We start from the raw sequence: 17,653 nt of genomic DNA, 5'->3' as shown, positions 1-17,653 counted from the left end.
GACATGTCTGGACGAGTTAACATTGCGGCCATAAGAGGGCGACCTGCTCATGTAGAATAAATCTAGAAAGACTTCATCTCACGTATAAATTCACATAATTTATTTAATTATGTAGCCTAGTTATATCTCATCATACAAGTATCATAGCATTTTTTATATGGAAAGCATTTTGGCAAAATAAACATTATGTGAGTGCACCAGTAAGTCATATCCAGTGTGGACAGCATCAACTAGCCGTTTGATTGAATTTTGAGTGTAGACACAGTGTTAAACTTAAATGTAGCCTATTAATCTTTTCAAAGTGAAAAGCTTTTTTCTTTGTATTTTTTTTATCTTAATGTTCACATCCGCAGATTATGCTCGTCTCGTGGTCTAGTGCGTAAATACTCGCTTTAACAGCGTTGTGCCACCTGGGAGCGGTAAACGCACCGCTATTGAACTGAATGAACGGCGGTGACGCACAAGCTTCACGAACGAACCAGATCAGACTGACTGTTACCGTTAGCTGTTCCTGTCACCCTTACCGGAGTCGTTTGTCCATCCCAGCTTTAAAAAGTTCTTCACAAGTCATTGTGCACCGTGTACGTGGGCGTTAAAGTGCAGACGAGAAAACGGGAGGGATGTGAAGTTACTGTCACTTTCACCAGAGATGAAGAATTCAGTGGAAGATGAGTGCGCTGATTCGGGAGCGGAGACCGGAGGGTGAGCAATGAGAAAGAGGCTTTATTTGCTAACATAACGAAAGAAAGAAATAGTACTGCGAATATAGCCACAATGCACTAATTAGATTAGACACCGACGTGCTACAAACTAGCAAGAAGAATCTGATTCATTTAAAGCGAGTCATTTGGTGAGGATTCTGATACCTTTGCAGTGCAGGGCATTAATAAAAACACTTGACAGCGTGCTTATTTGAAGTTTTCTTGTTTCGTTTCTACCTCTTTTGCCCCATTTCTTATTTAACCATCTGTTGTTTTGGCATTAACACCCAAGACATCTGGCGCAGAGATTTACTGATGAAAAGTAGCTGGAAAGCCAATGAGTTGAGAGCTATTAGTGCATGCTTCTTAGGCTGCTTAGCACAAGAGAGTAACAGAAGTAGCCAATAATCACATGGATCTGACATCAGCTCTCGACCTGAGATTTAACTCTCTATTATTTCAAAGTCATGTGTGATCTGTACCATCATTCTGTGCTTTCAGCTGTGAACGATGAAAAGATGCACCCTGGTTTGTTTATAGGTATGTCACATCATAATGGCTGTCGTGTGTTGTAGATCTAGTAGGCATACTGCTTTAGTAGGACAGTAGTCTTCTTGGCTTAAATCCTTCATTCTGCAGAACACGTGACCTGTGTGAAACTAATATGCTTTAGAATAATATTTCTTTAGATATGCTCGGAATCATTTGTTCAAAGGAATATGACCTCAGCTTCAATTAGCTGATGCATTTATCCAAAGCCACTTACAGTATACAAGAGCAACCAGGGTTTAAGCTCAAACGGTAATAGCTCATTCCTCATTGAGTTTGAACCGCAAGATATCTGTTGAAATGTTATTTTTACCACTGAGATAGATCATCTAGTTCCTTTAAACTTATCCTCAAAATGTACTAAATCATCTTAGAAATGTTTGTGACCTAAAAATGTGTTGTACTATCTTGTTGACCAGGTAAAAATATGAAAGACTTGTTCCCATATGTAAATGCATTGAATATCTTCCACGTAGTGATTGTCAGATTAGGTTTACGTGGTGACTTATTGCTATTGTTGTGTCTTGTGTGCATTATATTCTCATTTAGTTTGTTTCCAAAACTGCAACTGACTGTAAACTGCATGAATGGCAGTAGATCAGATCATTTAAAAAATTATGCTTTCTAATGATGTTCAAGAGTTCATTGTTGAAGTGTGAGACTACTAAAAATCAACAGAAAATTCACTTCTATCACCTAAATTAATAATTTCATTATATACAGCGTTCATTGATTCAGGATTTGCGAATATGAAACTCTTTTGATTCACTGTAATGAAATTATCAGCCATATTTAGAGGCTTTTATGATACTAATTCTATTTACTATTACATAGAAACACAAAAAAGTGTGACCATGGTATGTACAAGTTTGAGGTTGGAAGGATTTAAAAAAAATGTTTTTGAAAGAAGTCTCTTATGCTATCATCATTCTATGATTCTAATCATTCTAATATACTTACTTGATGCTCAGGAAACATTTATTATTATTATCAATGTTGAAAACAGCTGTGTGTCTCAATTTTTATTGAAGCCATGGCTCATTTTTCAGTATTGTTTTATGAATAGAAACTTAGAAAAAAAATAGAAAGCTTTTCTAGCCTTATAAATATCTTACCATCACTTTTGATTAATTTAATGTGTCCTTGCAAAATGAAAGTATTAATTTCTTTAAAACATTTTACTGACCCCAAACATTGCACCATATTACAGACCATAACATTACAGCATTAAATGACAACATTTAAAATTCAACATGGAATTTCCTTGTTCTTAAAAATATTTTTTATTACACCATTTTCATTACAGGAGAAACAGGAAAGACATGAAAAAGAGAGAGAGAGAGAGAGAGAGAGAGAGAGAGAGAGAGAGAGAGAGAGAGAGAGAGAGAGGGGAAAGGTAAAAGATTGACCAGAGAGCGATAAAAGGGGAAAAAAAGCATGTACAATGGAAAAAAAAAATACTAGGTCACTATAAGGCACATGTACATAAAATATGATATATTTCAATCAGGTTCTTTCTTTCTTTGTTTTTAACCTTTTCTCAGCAACTGTTGAGCTGAGAGCATAGAAGGTTTTTGACACAAAGCAGCTAAAGACACAGTCTTTGATCATAACGTCTGCATATATGTGTGTGTACTTTATACGCCAGAGGATCTTCTACACACACTATATACCATGACACCCAGGATTGTTTATCCAGATGTAGGACCTTCCTTTGAAACCTTGGGATCCTAAATCACTCTAACAGTCTCTAACAAAAGTCTCTCTCTGTTTCTCTCTCCTTTCTGTCATTCACTCTCTTCTCAGGTCTGACTACAGTCTTATGTCATCAGCAAGCAGTGAGTACATGTCATTTGTTTGTACATTCCCCTTTTATGCAATTCAGATTAACCTTCTATTAAAACATGTTTTAAACACATTTCAACTCGTCATATCTGACTGATGCACTTTAAATACCATCCTACTGGGGTGTAGGGACTATTATTTGTAAAGCTGCTTTTGGAACAATATGTATTTCGGAAAGCACATTAGTTATTACAAGTGGAAGATTTCAGCCAGCTAAAACACTTGACAGTTGTTGCCATGACAGTGAGATTAGTTTGTTCTCGAGATCACAGCTTGAAGAGCTTCGAGAGCTGTAACACCTCCGCTTGTTTGTGTGTGAGTGCCTGCTTGTGTGTGTGTCTGTGGCTGACCTTTCCCTGTGGCTGTGTTGGGCCCAGTCTGTTTCCCTATGGAGGGATTAATGTCCAATATTAGTCCATTAATCTGGGCAGCAGGAAACACTCCTCCCAGTGACAGCGCAGGAAGAACTCTCTCACTCACCCCCTCACATATAGACACACTCACCTACTCACATACACACACACACACACACACACACACACACACACACACACACACACACACACACACACACACACACACACACACACACACACACACACTAAAACCTAGAGCCCATCAAGGACACCACATAATAGACTGTGTATAATTTACTGAAGAATGAAGAAAAGTGGTTCAGTGTGGACTCTGGGACAGAAAATGAAGAAAACAGAATGAAACTGTTTGAGAAATAAGGAGAGAGGGGGAGAAAGAGAAGGACCGTTCACACACACACACACACACACACACACACACACACACACACACACACACACACACACACACACACACACACACACACACACACACACACACACACACACACACACATATATATATAACAAACATCGTTTGATGACAGGGTGCAGTTTATAATGTGCAGCCATTTATAATGAGTCATTTTGAAATCATATTCCATTGTCTTTTTCTTTATCTGATTCTGAACAACACCGCATGGAAGGGAAATGTTTTCACTTTTTCCACCACATTTCCCCTTATTGTTTCTGCATTCTCTTTCTTTTTCAACAGTATGACAATATGCTTTCCTGAAATGCTGCCATGAATAACTGCTTACTGCTTTATCATCAGTCATGTCAGCATTTCGTCGCTTCTGCAGCTCATCAGATTTTCTCTGTATCCATGTGCACACTTTCCTCTCTATATCTTTGTTTTGTCACATCACTAACAACTTCAATGTTCTGCATAAACAGAATCCGGAGTCGAGTGCATATTCTCTGAAATCTGTTTTCCCTCTTCATAGCTCTGTACATTTACTCTTCATGTGGTAACATCTAAATTCATTGATTTTAATTCAAGTCAAAAATATTATTTAACATCACTCAGTCTACCTAAATGCCTTATGTTACACCAGCATGATTAAATGTAAGGGGTAGATAAGAGAGAAATAGGAACAATCGCAGGTTACCACTTTTTACAGTGTTGGAACGAAACCAGATTGGGGTGTATATTAGGGATGGTTAAGCTGGCGCTAAACATGGCGTCTTATTTAATGGTGTTGCTTAAGTCTCACACAGCCAAACAGATTACATTCCATTACAGAAACAACTGAGATTACAAATGGTTTAAAGTGTTCAAGTCTTCTTGAATCTAGCTGAACGCAGAGCTGCATCTTAGGAAAGACACACAGAAACTTACAAAGCAGATTTCCCTTATCCAGACATATGCTAACATGAGATTATGCGGCTGTATTTCAACTTTGTTACAGTAAGTTTGTAATTTATTAATAATTTGAATAGATAACTTAGTATATTCTGGTAGTATCACGGCTTTGTAATAATTCACAAATTATAACTCATAACTGATAACATTAGGCTACTCTTTTGATGTGTTTTATTAGATGTTTGTGCTAATCCTCATACATTGAAGTGTAATCATTATAAAATATTGAAAAAAGTGTGTGGTCAAAAGATGTCACTTTCTTAAATATAATGACAGAATGATCAAAACATTCATTTTAAAGGGGGAAATATCACAGCATAACTAAAAAAATAACTAAAATGATTCATTATAAGCCATTAACGTGATAAATGGGGACTGGCCAATGAAAAAAACAAATGTCTTTTATTTGAACATTTCCTAAACAATGAAGAAGTTCAGTATCTGTGCTTTCTCCTCTTAATTGCATTAGTAATAAGTCAAATGATACTGTTTCCTGAGAATCAACCATGTGTCTGCGGGGCAAAGTGCCATATCATTCACATTTAATTTCTTCCAGCTGAAAGCTTTTGGTAATTAAAATGAATAACTGGATCACATTAGGTCTGTCGTGAGACTGTCTGCATATGTGTATTCAATCTAGAGGTCATACATTAGAAAAAATATTGTGTGGTTTTAAGTCTGAACAAGTACTGTACCTTTGCTTAGCCTTAGCGAATATATAGGCCTACTGCTTAGTTTTTCTACACTGATCAGTCGAAAGGATACTTCATTGAATGATGTGCGTCAGTTACACCTGCAAGAGTTCAGTGCAACTAGAGAAGTGTGTTTACTTGCGTGAGTGTGTTTTTGTGTGTACGTGTGTAAGAGCATAGCGTTCCCTCGGCCTCTGGTGCCCCCAACCTTAAACAACAAACAAACTGGGACGAGTCCCATGAGTCAGGACACAGAGTTTGGGTGGTGGGGGAAGGGGGGGGGGGGGGGGGGGGTTGGAGTGGAGGAAAAGAAAGGGGCAGGTGTCCAAGCCATGCCACTTTCTGCTATATACTGAGAAAAATGTTTGATTCTGTGTTTGTTAGAGTAGCTACACAATAACTGTATTCTCATAATAACAACACAAAGATATTTACCGCTGTTGCTGTTATAGATTATGGCCAGGCAGATGAATATATGAGTACATGGGTTTGAAGGGCTTGTTACATTATGCAGTATTTCTTAGAAAGTTGAAAGATCATGTTTTTCACATCATATAATTATATATCTGGGTCTTTTATGTACTTTTGTGCTCAAGGATATTTGTGTGTGTGTGTGTGTGTGTGTGTGTGTGTGTGTGTGTGTGTGTGTGTGTGTGTGTGTGTGTGTGTGTGTGTGTGCGTGCACTAAGGGCTCGGTCTGGTCAAAGGTTCAGTGGAAGGGCAAACCTTATTCAGAAGTCCTACAGGGAGCCAAAGCATTTCTCCAGGGTTACTAACCATCCACTAATGCAACTAATGAGGCTGTACTGTTCACTATACAGCCTGATTACAGAACATGGATGAAAAGACTTCATTCAGTCTTGAGAGTCCATCTTATTTTCATTTCCCGCAGTGTTTTCCTTTATAGAAGTCAAAGTTGAAGTTGGTTTTGAAGCCAGTGACTCTTGAAGCAGAACAAAGCAGAACATGTAACACAAATATACCACATAGACATAAAGGCAAGAACTAAGTGTTTGGTAGGCTTGGTAGCAGTCCACAAACTGAGGGAAGTCTGGGGAAACGTATATCCCAGATAAGGGATAAATTACTTATTTTAAGTAGGACAAATATACTTGGGGGTCCCTTCATATTTTTGTAGTAGGAAACATAACGACAACATCAATTAGTCAGCAAAAGGGTAAATGTAGTGAATTAAACATGTTAATGTGATTTTACTTTTAAAACCATCTGGAAAAAGAACTTTCCCTTATGTCCATTTAAAAAAATCAATTAACTGTGATAGTTATCTTCCGGTGAAACAACAGACTTCTCTCTGGTGATGTATTTTGGACTTCTCCAATCATTTAGTCCGGTTAAACCCCACATCTTTCTTACAATTGACAGAAATCTCTTGTTCAGATTTGCCTATATCCAATTTAAACCGATGGATAGAATCAAGTCCCCAACCTACATTTTTCTATAATTCATTTAACTTGTATGTTTGTCACAAATCAGAAAAGGTCTCTACATTGTTTCATTAGGATTAATTTATTGTACTTTAGTGCAGCTACATATGGTTATGGTTCTTGTCTCTCTATCCACCCACCTCTTGTTATGTCTTTCTGTTAGGTGATTTGTCCATGGGGGACCTACAAGACCCTTTCCTGGTTTCTATCCACATCATCACTGACCCCGGTCAGGCTAAAACGCTCCAGCAAGCTGCTGATCAGGTCCTTTCTTGGCTCCATCCGGATCTTACCCTTTTCAGGGTGTCAGAACGGGCAGGTGGTCTCTCTCGAAAGCCCAATTCCCGTCTACAGCGCGTTACTGAACCGCCATTACACCAGCCATCCTTGGCCGTCATCCTATTTCTACAGGATGAATATGGAGGTGAAGAGAGTCTTAAACGTCTCCACAGTCAGCTGAGATGCCCACCGTGGCGATACCACCACACAGAGCGTGTGAATGGGCGAGGGCTGTTACCCCTTTCGCCAGCCAGCCAGGACTTTGTTACACTGGCACCAGGCACACCGCTATGGGCGCTTCGCCAGGTGCACTACGGCAAAGAGATTGTGCGCTTTACAGTCTACTGTCGATACGAGACCTACACCGAACAGGTGCGTCTGTACAGGCTGCTTCTGCGCCGAAGGCTTGCCCAGAAGAAGGAGGATTTCTGCTTCTGTGTGGTCTACTCCAACCCTGAAACAGAAATCCAGTTGTCATTCAAGCGGATGCCCCGAGGCCAGATCCCCGTCTCCACTGAAAATGCTGTGATGGAGATTCGAGTGAGGGATGTCGGTGAACTTGTGCCACTGCTGCCACGTCCCTGTACGCCCATCAGTGACGTCCGCTGGCAAACCAACGATTATGATGGGAATAAAATATTGCTACAGGTAAGATCGAGAATATATTATTACAAAATAACTTAAAGTAGCCTTTTTTTACAAAATAACTTAAAGTAGCCTTTTTTATTATATTTGATGTCTTACATTTTTTTACGGCTTGTAAATTACATGATTTTTTTTCCATGAATTGTCTGCAGTTAGAAAGAGTGCCTAAACCATAGATATATATATACATAGATACCACATTAGTGGCTGTTTCTATGAGCCGCTATACATAAGCCGTCCACAATAAAAGCACAAAAGTAAAAACCTGTAATATTGAGTTAATACATATAAAAACACAATCCAACACATTCTCATCTGCGAAAAGGATTCAATTTCTTTGGGAATTTAAATATCAACGGTTTTACAACCAGAAGCTCTGCAACGTTATGCCATCACTGATTCTTAACTCTTTCCCCGCCAGCGTTTTATTTTTTTTAAGTTGCCAGCCAGCGCCAGCGTTTTTTTTATCATTTTCACATAAATGTAATGGCCCCCAGATTATTTTGTTGTATGAAAATCTGAACATTCAATATATCCAAAGAAAAAACAGACCCTCTGCTTTTTTATTATTATAGCTTCATGCATTCTTTTTTTTATCAACACTTGAATATGGGTAAGTTTCATAAAAAAGCAACATTTTGAGCAAAAAGCTGAAGAAATTTAATTTCTGTCAAAGACTACATCCAGATTGGATTCAGAACGATGATCAAACACAGATGGAGTAGATAGAGTCCATCAACACCCCTAATACTTGCACAGTCCTATAGCTCATCTTGGGTTGACATTTCATTTTTATTAACATTAGGCAGTTTTGATTTATTTGCTGTTTAATGTTTTTTTATTGCATTATTTTTCATATGCATGCTTACATATGAGATCGCTGGTTTCTGCGTCTTCTTCGCCTGTGTTTTGATCAGGAGATTCTGAACTCATTCAGAAGATGTGTAATAGCGTCCCCTAGCGTTAAACAGTGAAAACCCGGAAATCCAGTGTTTGGCGGGGAAGCGTTTTCTCACAAATAAAAGAAAATTCTGTGTTTGGCGGGGAAAGAGTTAAAGAGTGGTCACACAACACTCATTCGTTCCATTGACTTCCATTCATACGCATGCGAATGCAATCTCATGCAAAAAGTTTTGAAAAAATGTTTTTCAAGTTTGGTTTTTCAAGTTTGGTGACCTCTGACCTGCGAAAACGCATCTTGCACGGTGTGACCTCTTGTCTGAATTAAAACACTGCATATTTTTAAAGTAAAGTAAAGTAGTATCGCAAGTATATTTTTACATTTTGAATGTAAACTATTTGTTATACGTTGAATTCATGATTATAAAAAAGACGCTGCGGAGCGCAACGCCATCACGACCGTTGCAGTGTCCGAAGAAATTTAGCATGCTCAGTTTAGTGTGACCGTGGCTTTACTGTGAGCGACGACACGACATGCGTTCCAAGATTGCAGGTGCACCAACGTGTCTGGAGAGGTCGAATGTAGCATCTACGTATACATACAGTACATATCTATGGTCTAAACTATGTAAGTAGAAGAGTTAGAAAATTAAGATTCAGAAAGAAAGTTTATGAATCCAACAGTGACATACTATACTCCATATATTTTACATAGCATACTTGTAAAAAGTACTTGTATAAAGTATTATAATTTTGTCACACCACAGTATTGTTGAAATGAACTAGTAAAGGCAAAAAGTTACTTTCCTTTATACAGTTTCATATATTTAAATAATTATATATATATATATATATATATATATATATATATATATATATATATATATATATATATAAATAGCTTAAAAATGTTGATTAAAAAAAGCTCATGACGTTATGCATCAACTAACAATATACCTTTTGAAAACTTTTGCCATTAAAAACATGTTTAGTTGAGGAATTCCCAGTAATATACTACATTAACCACAATCCTATTGATCTCCACAAATCAGATAAGTCTCTGTTACCATGGAAATGAAAATCATTGCTAACAGAGTTGTGGGGAGTTTTGCAAGCTGAGACTAACTAGATAAAAATAGCTAAATATTAGCTAGCTTCCTACCTAACTTTAGGTAATATGAGATGCAGTAGTGTGCAGTGTTAGGCTACATAATACAGTGTGTATATATATATATATATATACATCAGTTTATTCACAGTCTTAAACATTACTTATCTTTAGATTTTTACTTTTAGCTTTGAATGACACAGTGATTCATCTCAGAGTTGGTTTGGTTTAAGGCTCAGAATGCTTTATTCAGAAATGTTCTTTCATGCCTTATGGTGAAAATGATTAGGGGAAATGCTTGTTATTGAAAAGTCACATTTGAACTCTGTTGATGCCCTGCAAGCAGAGTTGTGAATCACTTTTTCAGTACTGATTGCCTGTGATTACCTTTAGTGAGCATAGGGGCGCCGCTAGCAATTTTGGGCCCTATGAAAGAAAATTATGTTGGGCCCTCTACCACACCAACCTAGCTGTCCAAAATCTTTGTCTGCAATTTAATAATACTGACCAATTAAGCTCCGCTCGCTCAACCCAGAATGCCCCAATTGGCTGATGAAACATTGATTAAAATTAAGATACAATTTATCCAAAACAAAACTTAATGAAGTGGTCAATGAATCATGTCTGATCAACTCCATTCATCTTATGATGTGTCCTATCTCAGGCTGTTCACTTTTCATAATCGACATAGATAGACAGATCGACAACATAGACATAAAAAACCCACATTATAATATTTAAACATAAATATAAAAATAAATACCTTAATGGCTGCAACAATTATAGCACGTCATGTCGGAGTGGGATATGAGTGAACGTAGTTTTACCGGTGAGTGTGAGCAGTTCATGAGTGTGAGCAGTTCAGGAGTGGAGCGTTTTGCTGGATTTTGCCGGAAATGCGGCATAATTTTTTCATATTTGTAAAGGCCTTTGCACACTGAGTCCGAAAATCCGAAATTTTCGCACGTCAAAAAATAAATTCGACCTCACGTTATGTCAATTACGCTTGCACACTGCCTCCGAAACTTTCGTCCGTCAAAAAAAAAATCGGAAGAGGTTCGATTTTCTGCGTTTTCGCATCCGTTTTTCCCATCTACAGTGCTGATGCCCAACCTAAAACTGCTGGCAATGGTGGTGAATGAATCGCCAGTGCTCAGATACCTACATATACAAATAATACAAATATTATTGTATCAAAAATACTACAAATATTATTATATCACAGCTATAATTATAACACACCAAGTCCCTGTAAACCGTGTGTGTGTGTGTGTGCGCACGCGCGGATCCCTTTAGACATAGGCTGTCAGTCTCTGTTCAGGATAAATTGATTCACAGAAATTTGTGGTCTTCTTTTTAATATGTGGCTCCAGTATCGCTAGCAAAGCATCAAACGGAGTCACTGACATTCTAAAGTAAACTTTGAATCGGTCTGGATAATCAGCTCCTTGATAAGAGGAACTCTCCTTCCTCTCTACGCGATCGCAGAAGTGGATGGACCCAATATTTCCTCTTTTTCATTTTTTAAGAGAGAGGACAAAAAAAATCATCCTCACTACTTGAAGACGGCATTTTGTGTTGTTTTGCGTTTTTTTTTCGTAACGCATTCATTAATACGCATCGGACTCAGTGTGCAAGGTCTCTGTGCGTGACGAATTTTTCGAATCACGAATACGAAAAAACGCATGCGAAAATTTCGGACTCAGTGTGCAAAGGCCTTAACTCTTTGGTAAATTATACATTTATAATACATTACTACTGTTACTACTAATAAAACCGATCTCTGGGGGCCCCAAAAGTGTGTGGGCCCTTAGAATCGTCCTAACTTTCCCCCCCTTAGCTACGCCCCTGAGTGAGCAGCTCATATTCTTTGCATCTCTTGCAGTGGTGTCCTAAAGGTAGAAACCAACAAACCAAAAGTGAAAAAAGTGTGTTGCCTTTGCTGTCTTCTCTTTCAAAATGTGTATCCTGGTTGGGATCCAAACACCTCCAGCCTCTTGTGTTTGTGTACGGAGTGTTTTCAGTGTAATAATACTAAAACAAACCTAAAGACAGCTAAATTAACTAACACACAAACACATTCAGGTCAATTCTGCCTGACCTGGATTAGCTGCGATCAAAGGAGGTTTGGCTCTCGGTCACAACTACAGCCTTAATACTAATCAACCCCTGCTGGTGCCAAATGGCACAGGGAGGATTTCACACATAATACACATTGCGCATCCTGATTTTGCCGAGTAAGACGCGTTCCTGGTTCAACATATTTTGTTGATCCTGGAACAACATTCCTGCCCGAAAATTGAGTCCTAAACCAAACCCTACCCCTAGTTATCCCTAAAACCAGAGGGAAATAACAGTAGGAGCACCTAACCCTGGTTGTAAGCCTAAAATTTACAAACTTGTCTCTCGAATCTGATTGGTTGATGTTGCACTTGGTGAAATCATCATCTGCATACACATTATCTCTCAAATTAATACGCACAATTTGAACTGAGTGTATATAAATTACAGACATATAGACAAACTCTGTGGACTATATATTATATAGACTAGTCAGTAGCAAATTCTGCTATGCCATCACAGGAATTAATTAATCATAAAGAAATGCATTTCTATATGATTAATACATTTCTGTGAATTAATTTATTTGCTCAAAGTAATAAATAATAAATATTAGTGAAGACTTTTTCAAAACTTTCAAGATTTTATCTGATTTGGTGCTCATTGAGTGTTAATTTGACCCTGCAGGGACCCATGAGGAATCCCTAGAGTGAAAAGGAGCATATACACTGTTCTGATAGGATGATATAGCACATACAAAATGAATAGAATGGCAATAAGAAAGAAGAATGAATGTGGAGAACGTGGGAAATGTGTGAGTGGAACAGAGAGAAAAAGGGGCACAAAGAGGCTCAAAGATGGATGGAAAACCAAAAAAACCTAGAAGAAAATGAAAGGGAGAGGTAGAGGGATGGAGGGAATGTGCAGTGAGGTGTGAAGCAGAAAACAGTGGAACTTTGTTACTCTCATGCGCACACACACTCAACAATGCTTAAAGAGAAATTTTCCTCTTTTCCTTTCTCACTCTTTTTCTCTCTCACACTCCACAGGTGTACAATTACCTTATCGAAGCCACATTGTGTTTTGTTTGGCAGTTGCAGGAACATGGTTCCATTTCCAAAGCAATTTTTATTTAATGTCAAACTATTATGATAGCACACTGCAGAATACATTTTGCAGCTGATATTCAGCTTGTTTTGGTTTAGGATCCAGATTTTATATTTTATTAGTGCAGTAAAATCGATTAATTACGATTAATCGCATCCAAAATAAAAGTTTGTGTTTACATAATATATGTGTGTGTACTATGTACAATAATTATGTAAATACACACACATGCATGTATATATTTAAGAAACAATTGTTATATTTATATATAAAATATGTATATATAATATAAATTATATAAATATATACAGTGAGGAAAATAAGTATTTGAACACCCTGCTATTTTGCAAGTTCTACCACTTAGAAATCATGGAGGGGTCTGAAATTGTCATCGTAGGTGCATGTCCACTGTGAGAGACATACTCAAAAAAATAATAATCCAGAAATCACAATGTATGATTTTTTAACTATTTATTTGTATGATACAGCTGCAAATAAGTATTTGAACACCTGTCTATCAGCTAGAATTCTGACCCTCAAAGACCTGTTAGTCTGCCTTTAAAATGTCCACCTCCACTCCATTTATTATCCTAAATTTGATGCACCAGTTTGAGGTCGTTAGCTGCATAAAGACACCTGTCCACCCCATACAATCAGTAAGAATCCAACTACTAAAATGGCCAAGACCAAAGAGCTGTCCATTTTTTTTTATATATATATATATATATAAATTCAGTTTTGAAAGTGTGTAACTCAGGCCCTGTGTGCTTTAGCACCCTGCAGACAGTTTGGGCTGTTTCCACTAAATTCCATAAAATAGTGGAACAATTTGTTTTGCCTGTGTCATGTTGTATGCTAGATTTATTCAAATGGATCTGAAGGGAGGTGGTATAAATATACAGTGGTATAAATGCAATATCCAAGTGTCATTAAATTAATTTAATATTCTGGAAACAGCCCAAACTGTCTGCAGGGTGCTAGAGCTCACAGGGCCTGAGTTACACACTTTCAAAAATGAATTTATCCGTCTCTTTTTTGGGGGGGGGGTTATTACAGCTCAGACAACCTATACTTGCATGTGTATCACTTTTAGCAGTGTTTTATGTAACTTCAAAGGGTTTCCTGTAAAATGACACAAACATTTTGAACTGTCCGCAGACTTTAAGTGGTTAAGTGAAGTGCCGTGTGGCCAAGTATGGTGACCCATACTTGGAATTTGTGCTCTGCATTTAACCCTTCCAAGTGCACACACACAGTAGTGAACACACACACGGCAGAGTGGGCAGCCATAATGCTGCGGCGCCCGGGGAGCAGTTGGGGGTTCGGTGCCTTGCTCAAGGGTGGAGGAGGGCGCTGGCTATTCACTCCCCCCACCGAAAATTCCTGCCAGACCTGAGACTCGAACCTGCAACCTTCCAGTTACAAGTCCGACTCTCTAACCATTAGGCCACGACTGCCCCCAAAAACAATAGTGTATGTCTGCATTTTATTGTCAATATATTCTTGAAATGAAGAAATTAGGTACTAAGTTCTGCATAAATGGTGTCCTGAATATTGCCTACTAATTGCAAATAATTTTATGCTCTCATTTTGACTTTGTTAGGTTCAAGGTTCACGGTACTACCGCAAACATACCATTGCAAAGTTCTGTCACCTTCCTCCAGAAGATCCTCTAGTCACCTCCCTTCCTCCACCAGAGCCGCCTCCTCCTCCTCCACCATATGGTCGCGGCCCTGCCTCCTACCGGAATCGCCGTTACCACCGGAACTCCTCGCGTTCGCGGACCCAGACCCTTCCGTCTCCTGTCACACACGCCTCCAGGACATCTCCACCTACTCTTTGTGATCAGGAGGGCCGCATGGAGAAGCTCCAGAGGGATGTGGAACTCTTCCGGGCTGGGTGGACAAGTCACCGCACACAGTCTCTCTTTTCTCTGCCTACAGATGAATCCCGCTCCTCGTGTGCCTCCCCGTCAAGCTTCCGTCCTCGCTGCTTCTCTTCCATGGCTGCTCCAATTTTCCGTGTCAATGTCGATACGCTAGTGGGAGCTGAAGAGACAGATGTGGACACGGGAAAAACCATCAGCGGCAGCTCTGTGGACCTGTCAGTGGTCTCAGGTTATTCGCATCCTCAGCTGAGGCCCCGTCTAAAGGCCCCAGCACCACGGCCCAAGTCTGCTCCTCCAACAGATGGAGGTCTTGACTTTGCTCGACTGACCTATAATAACTCCTCCTTCTCCACAAGACAGACTCCTGTGCCGTCTAGGACACAGAGTGTCTCTGCAAAATCCACACCTTGTGTAGGACACAAACCACAGCCAAAGAATGTGTGTGTCTCACAGCTGGATGCGTTACAGGACAGAGGACAGCAGAACGGTATTGCAACAATAGATAACTGTAGTCAAGAAGGCACTGCGGAGGATGAGCAAGAATTTTATATCTGACACGTGCAGGTCAGTCATGTCATCGACATGTATGCAGACATTTGGGTAAGAAGAGGGAGATTTTGATGTCTATTATAATTGTTAGCAGCTGAGTATTTAAATGTGGAAAACTCTTAAAGGGAAAGATCAGCTAAAAATTACAAATCTGTCATCATTTACTCATCTTCATGTCGTTCCAAACCCATAAGACTTTGGTTCATCTTTGAAACACAAAGGAAGATAGTTTTAATGAAACCTGAGAGGTGAAAGTCCAGGTGACCACAGGCGTCGTAAAATTAATTGAGCAGTTTAATCCAAATTTTGTGAACAGAAACAATCACTTTATATGAACAGATTTAATAAAAATGTTCTTTGCCTCTAAACAATGATTGACATTCATAGAGAAGATTATGTTATATTATATGTCCCAGTGGAGGGACATTAGGGAAGTCTTATGTGTTTCGAATGACGAGGACGAATAAATTAACACAGAAGCTGAATTATCCCTTTTAAAAGCCTTGTTGTTGTAGCAAATATGTTTAATTAGCAACAGGCCATGGTTGGTTAACAATGTGCATTTATAATGAATGACTTTAAGACTGAATAAATATTCTGTGATAGTTGTAATAGATAACAAAAGATCAATTGCTGATGCCAGAGAACTCAATGAAGAATAAAACTCTGCCACCTAGTGGTTGAACATGGCAACTACACAGGTGCTAGACACTTGTATTATGCTACATCACAACTTTATTAGAGAAAATATGTACTTCTCTAGAATTTCTACAGTTTCACTATTTGTTCTGTATAAGAAAATTGTTTTGTTTCTGGCCTGAATGTAATGCTTTACATTATGACACATTTTAAATTATATGTAAATACTTTGTTTTAAATATCTCTGTCAATGACTGAGATTTCATTAGAATGACCTCTGTGTAAAATATCAATGATTATTATGATTAGACAAGACAGTAATCAAGGAATTCATTAATGTCTGCATTTACCAATATAAAGTAATTACATTATCTTTCAGTTCATGGTGTGAATAACTTGCTATTGATTTGATGTAATAAAACCAAATAATTATTATGTTTATTATATGGGTTAGCAGCTGTTTCCTGAAGAAAAAAAAGAAAAAAATAAATTGTGGGAAATTCTTCTCATACTTCTACTAAGATTGGTCACTGTGTCCTGTTATAAATTGTTTAATATATGTATGCCTGTTAATCATTACTAGCTAATATTACACAATATAATCTTATTCAAATACTGGTCACAAATGTGTTTTTGAAAAAGTGACCAATTTCTCATGTAGTATCCCTTTTAATCCATCCAACCCCAGTACATTTCTTCTTCTTTTTTAAACCAAACATTAAGTATAAGTAACCTAACTGTGAATTCACGTCTCACAATTCTTTTAAAAGATGGTTCAATGTAGGGTCAAAGGTCAAAGTCAGTCCACGTCCTTCATGTTTCAGTACATTCATGTAAGTGTTAATGCTCGTGCGCGTATACTTAAAGGACAGACATGCCTGGGTTTCGTCCTTGTGAGTTGCCCCTCTCTCAGTGCCAGAACACCCCTCCCCCAACTAATCCCAGGAGCGTACCTGGCACATCGCTACGGCGATACCGGCTCTCAGTGCTACCGCGCTCCGGCACTGGACTGGGATTCTGTTAATCCGGTCCTGCAGCCACAGAGCTATGGAAATAGGGCAGGAGAGAGAGAGTGACAGGGAGCACTCACCAAATATCACAGAACTTTAGTTCCAGCACACAAATCTCGGACAGACCCTGCTAGAAGTCAGTTCTATTAAAGCAGTTGTAAACATTCAGGGTTACAATGACTGAATCAGTCAAGAATAATTATAATCATCATCATCATTACTACTACTATTTAACCTATTACCTACTATTGACTATTATTATATATTAATAATTATTATTATTATTGTTGTTATTAATATCATTATTATTAAGAAGTATTTCTCACTCTATAATAATTGCTACTATTAATATGTTTTAATATACACTTGCATTAATATTTAGCTGTGAGAATAATAATAATGCATATTAATGATAGCTAATTATCGCGTTTGGTTTTTGGGATTTGGTTCACATTTATGTTTTCATGTCTTATTTTGTAATTTTGCCTCAGTCAAGTTAACTGGTTCTTGTCATGT

At 38.2% G+C, this 17,653-nt stretch overlaps 1 protein-coding gene across 3 annotated transcripts; it reads left to right on the top strand.

Moving 5' to 3' along the window:
• The first annotated feature begins 430 nt into the window (after positions 1–430).
• On the top strand, positions 431–16,646 carry fam124a (family with sequence similarity 124 member A). Of its 3 annotated transcripts, XM_079821771.1 has the most exons (5): positions 676–702; positions 1,203–1,241; positions 3,057–3,088; positions 7,115–7,878; positions 14,655–16,646. In XM_079821771.1, the coding sequence occupies exons 3-5, from the start codon at positions 3,073–3,075 to the stop codon at positions 15,492–15,494; spliced, it is 1,620 nt and encodes a 539-aa protein (XP_079677897.1). In that variant the 5' UTR covers positions 676–702; positions 1,203–1,241; positions 3,057–3,072; the 3' UTR covers positions 15,495–16,646. The 3 variants fall into 3 exon arrangements, with proteins under 3 accessions (XP_079677896.1, XP_079677895.1, XP_079677897.1); XM_079821769.1 differs by lacking the exon at positions 1,203–1,241 and having other exon boundaries at positions 437–702; XM_079821770.1 differs by lacking the exons at positions 1,203–1,241; positions 3,057–3,088 and having other exon boundaries at positions 431–702.
• The last annotated feature ends 1,007 nt before the right edge of the window (positions 16,647–17,653 follow it).

The sequence above is a fragment of the Gobio gobio genome, assembly GCF_949357685.1.
Source record: "Gobio gobio genome assembly, chromosome: 7".
In the NCBI taxonomy this organism is placed as follows: domain Eukaryota; kingdom Metazoa; phylum Chordata; class Actinopteri; order Cypriniformes; family Gobionidae; genus Gobio; species Gobio gobio.
Note: the sequence above shows the minus strand (reverse complement) of the source record. Positions and strands in the feature narration are given on the sequence as shown.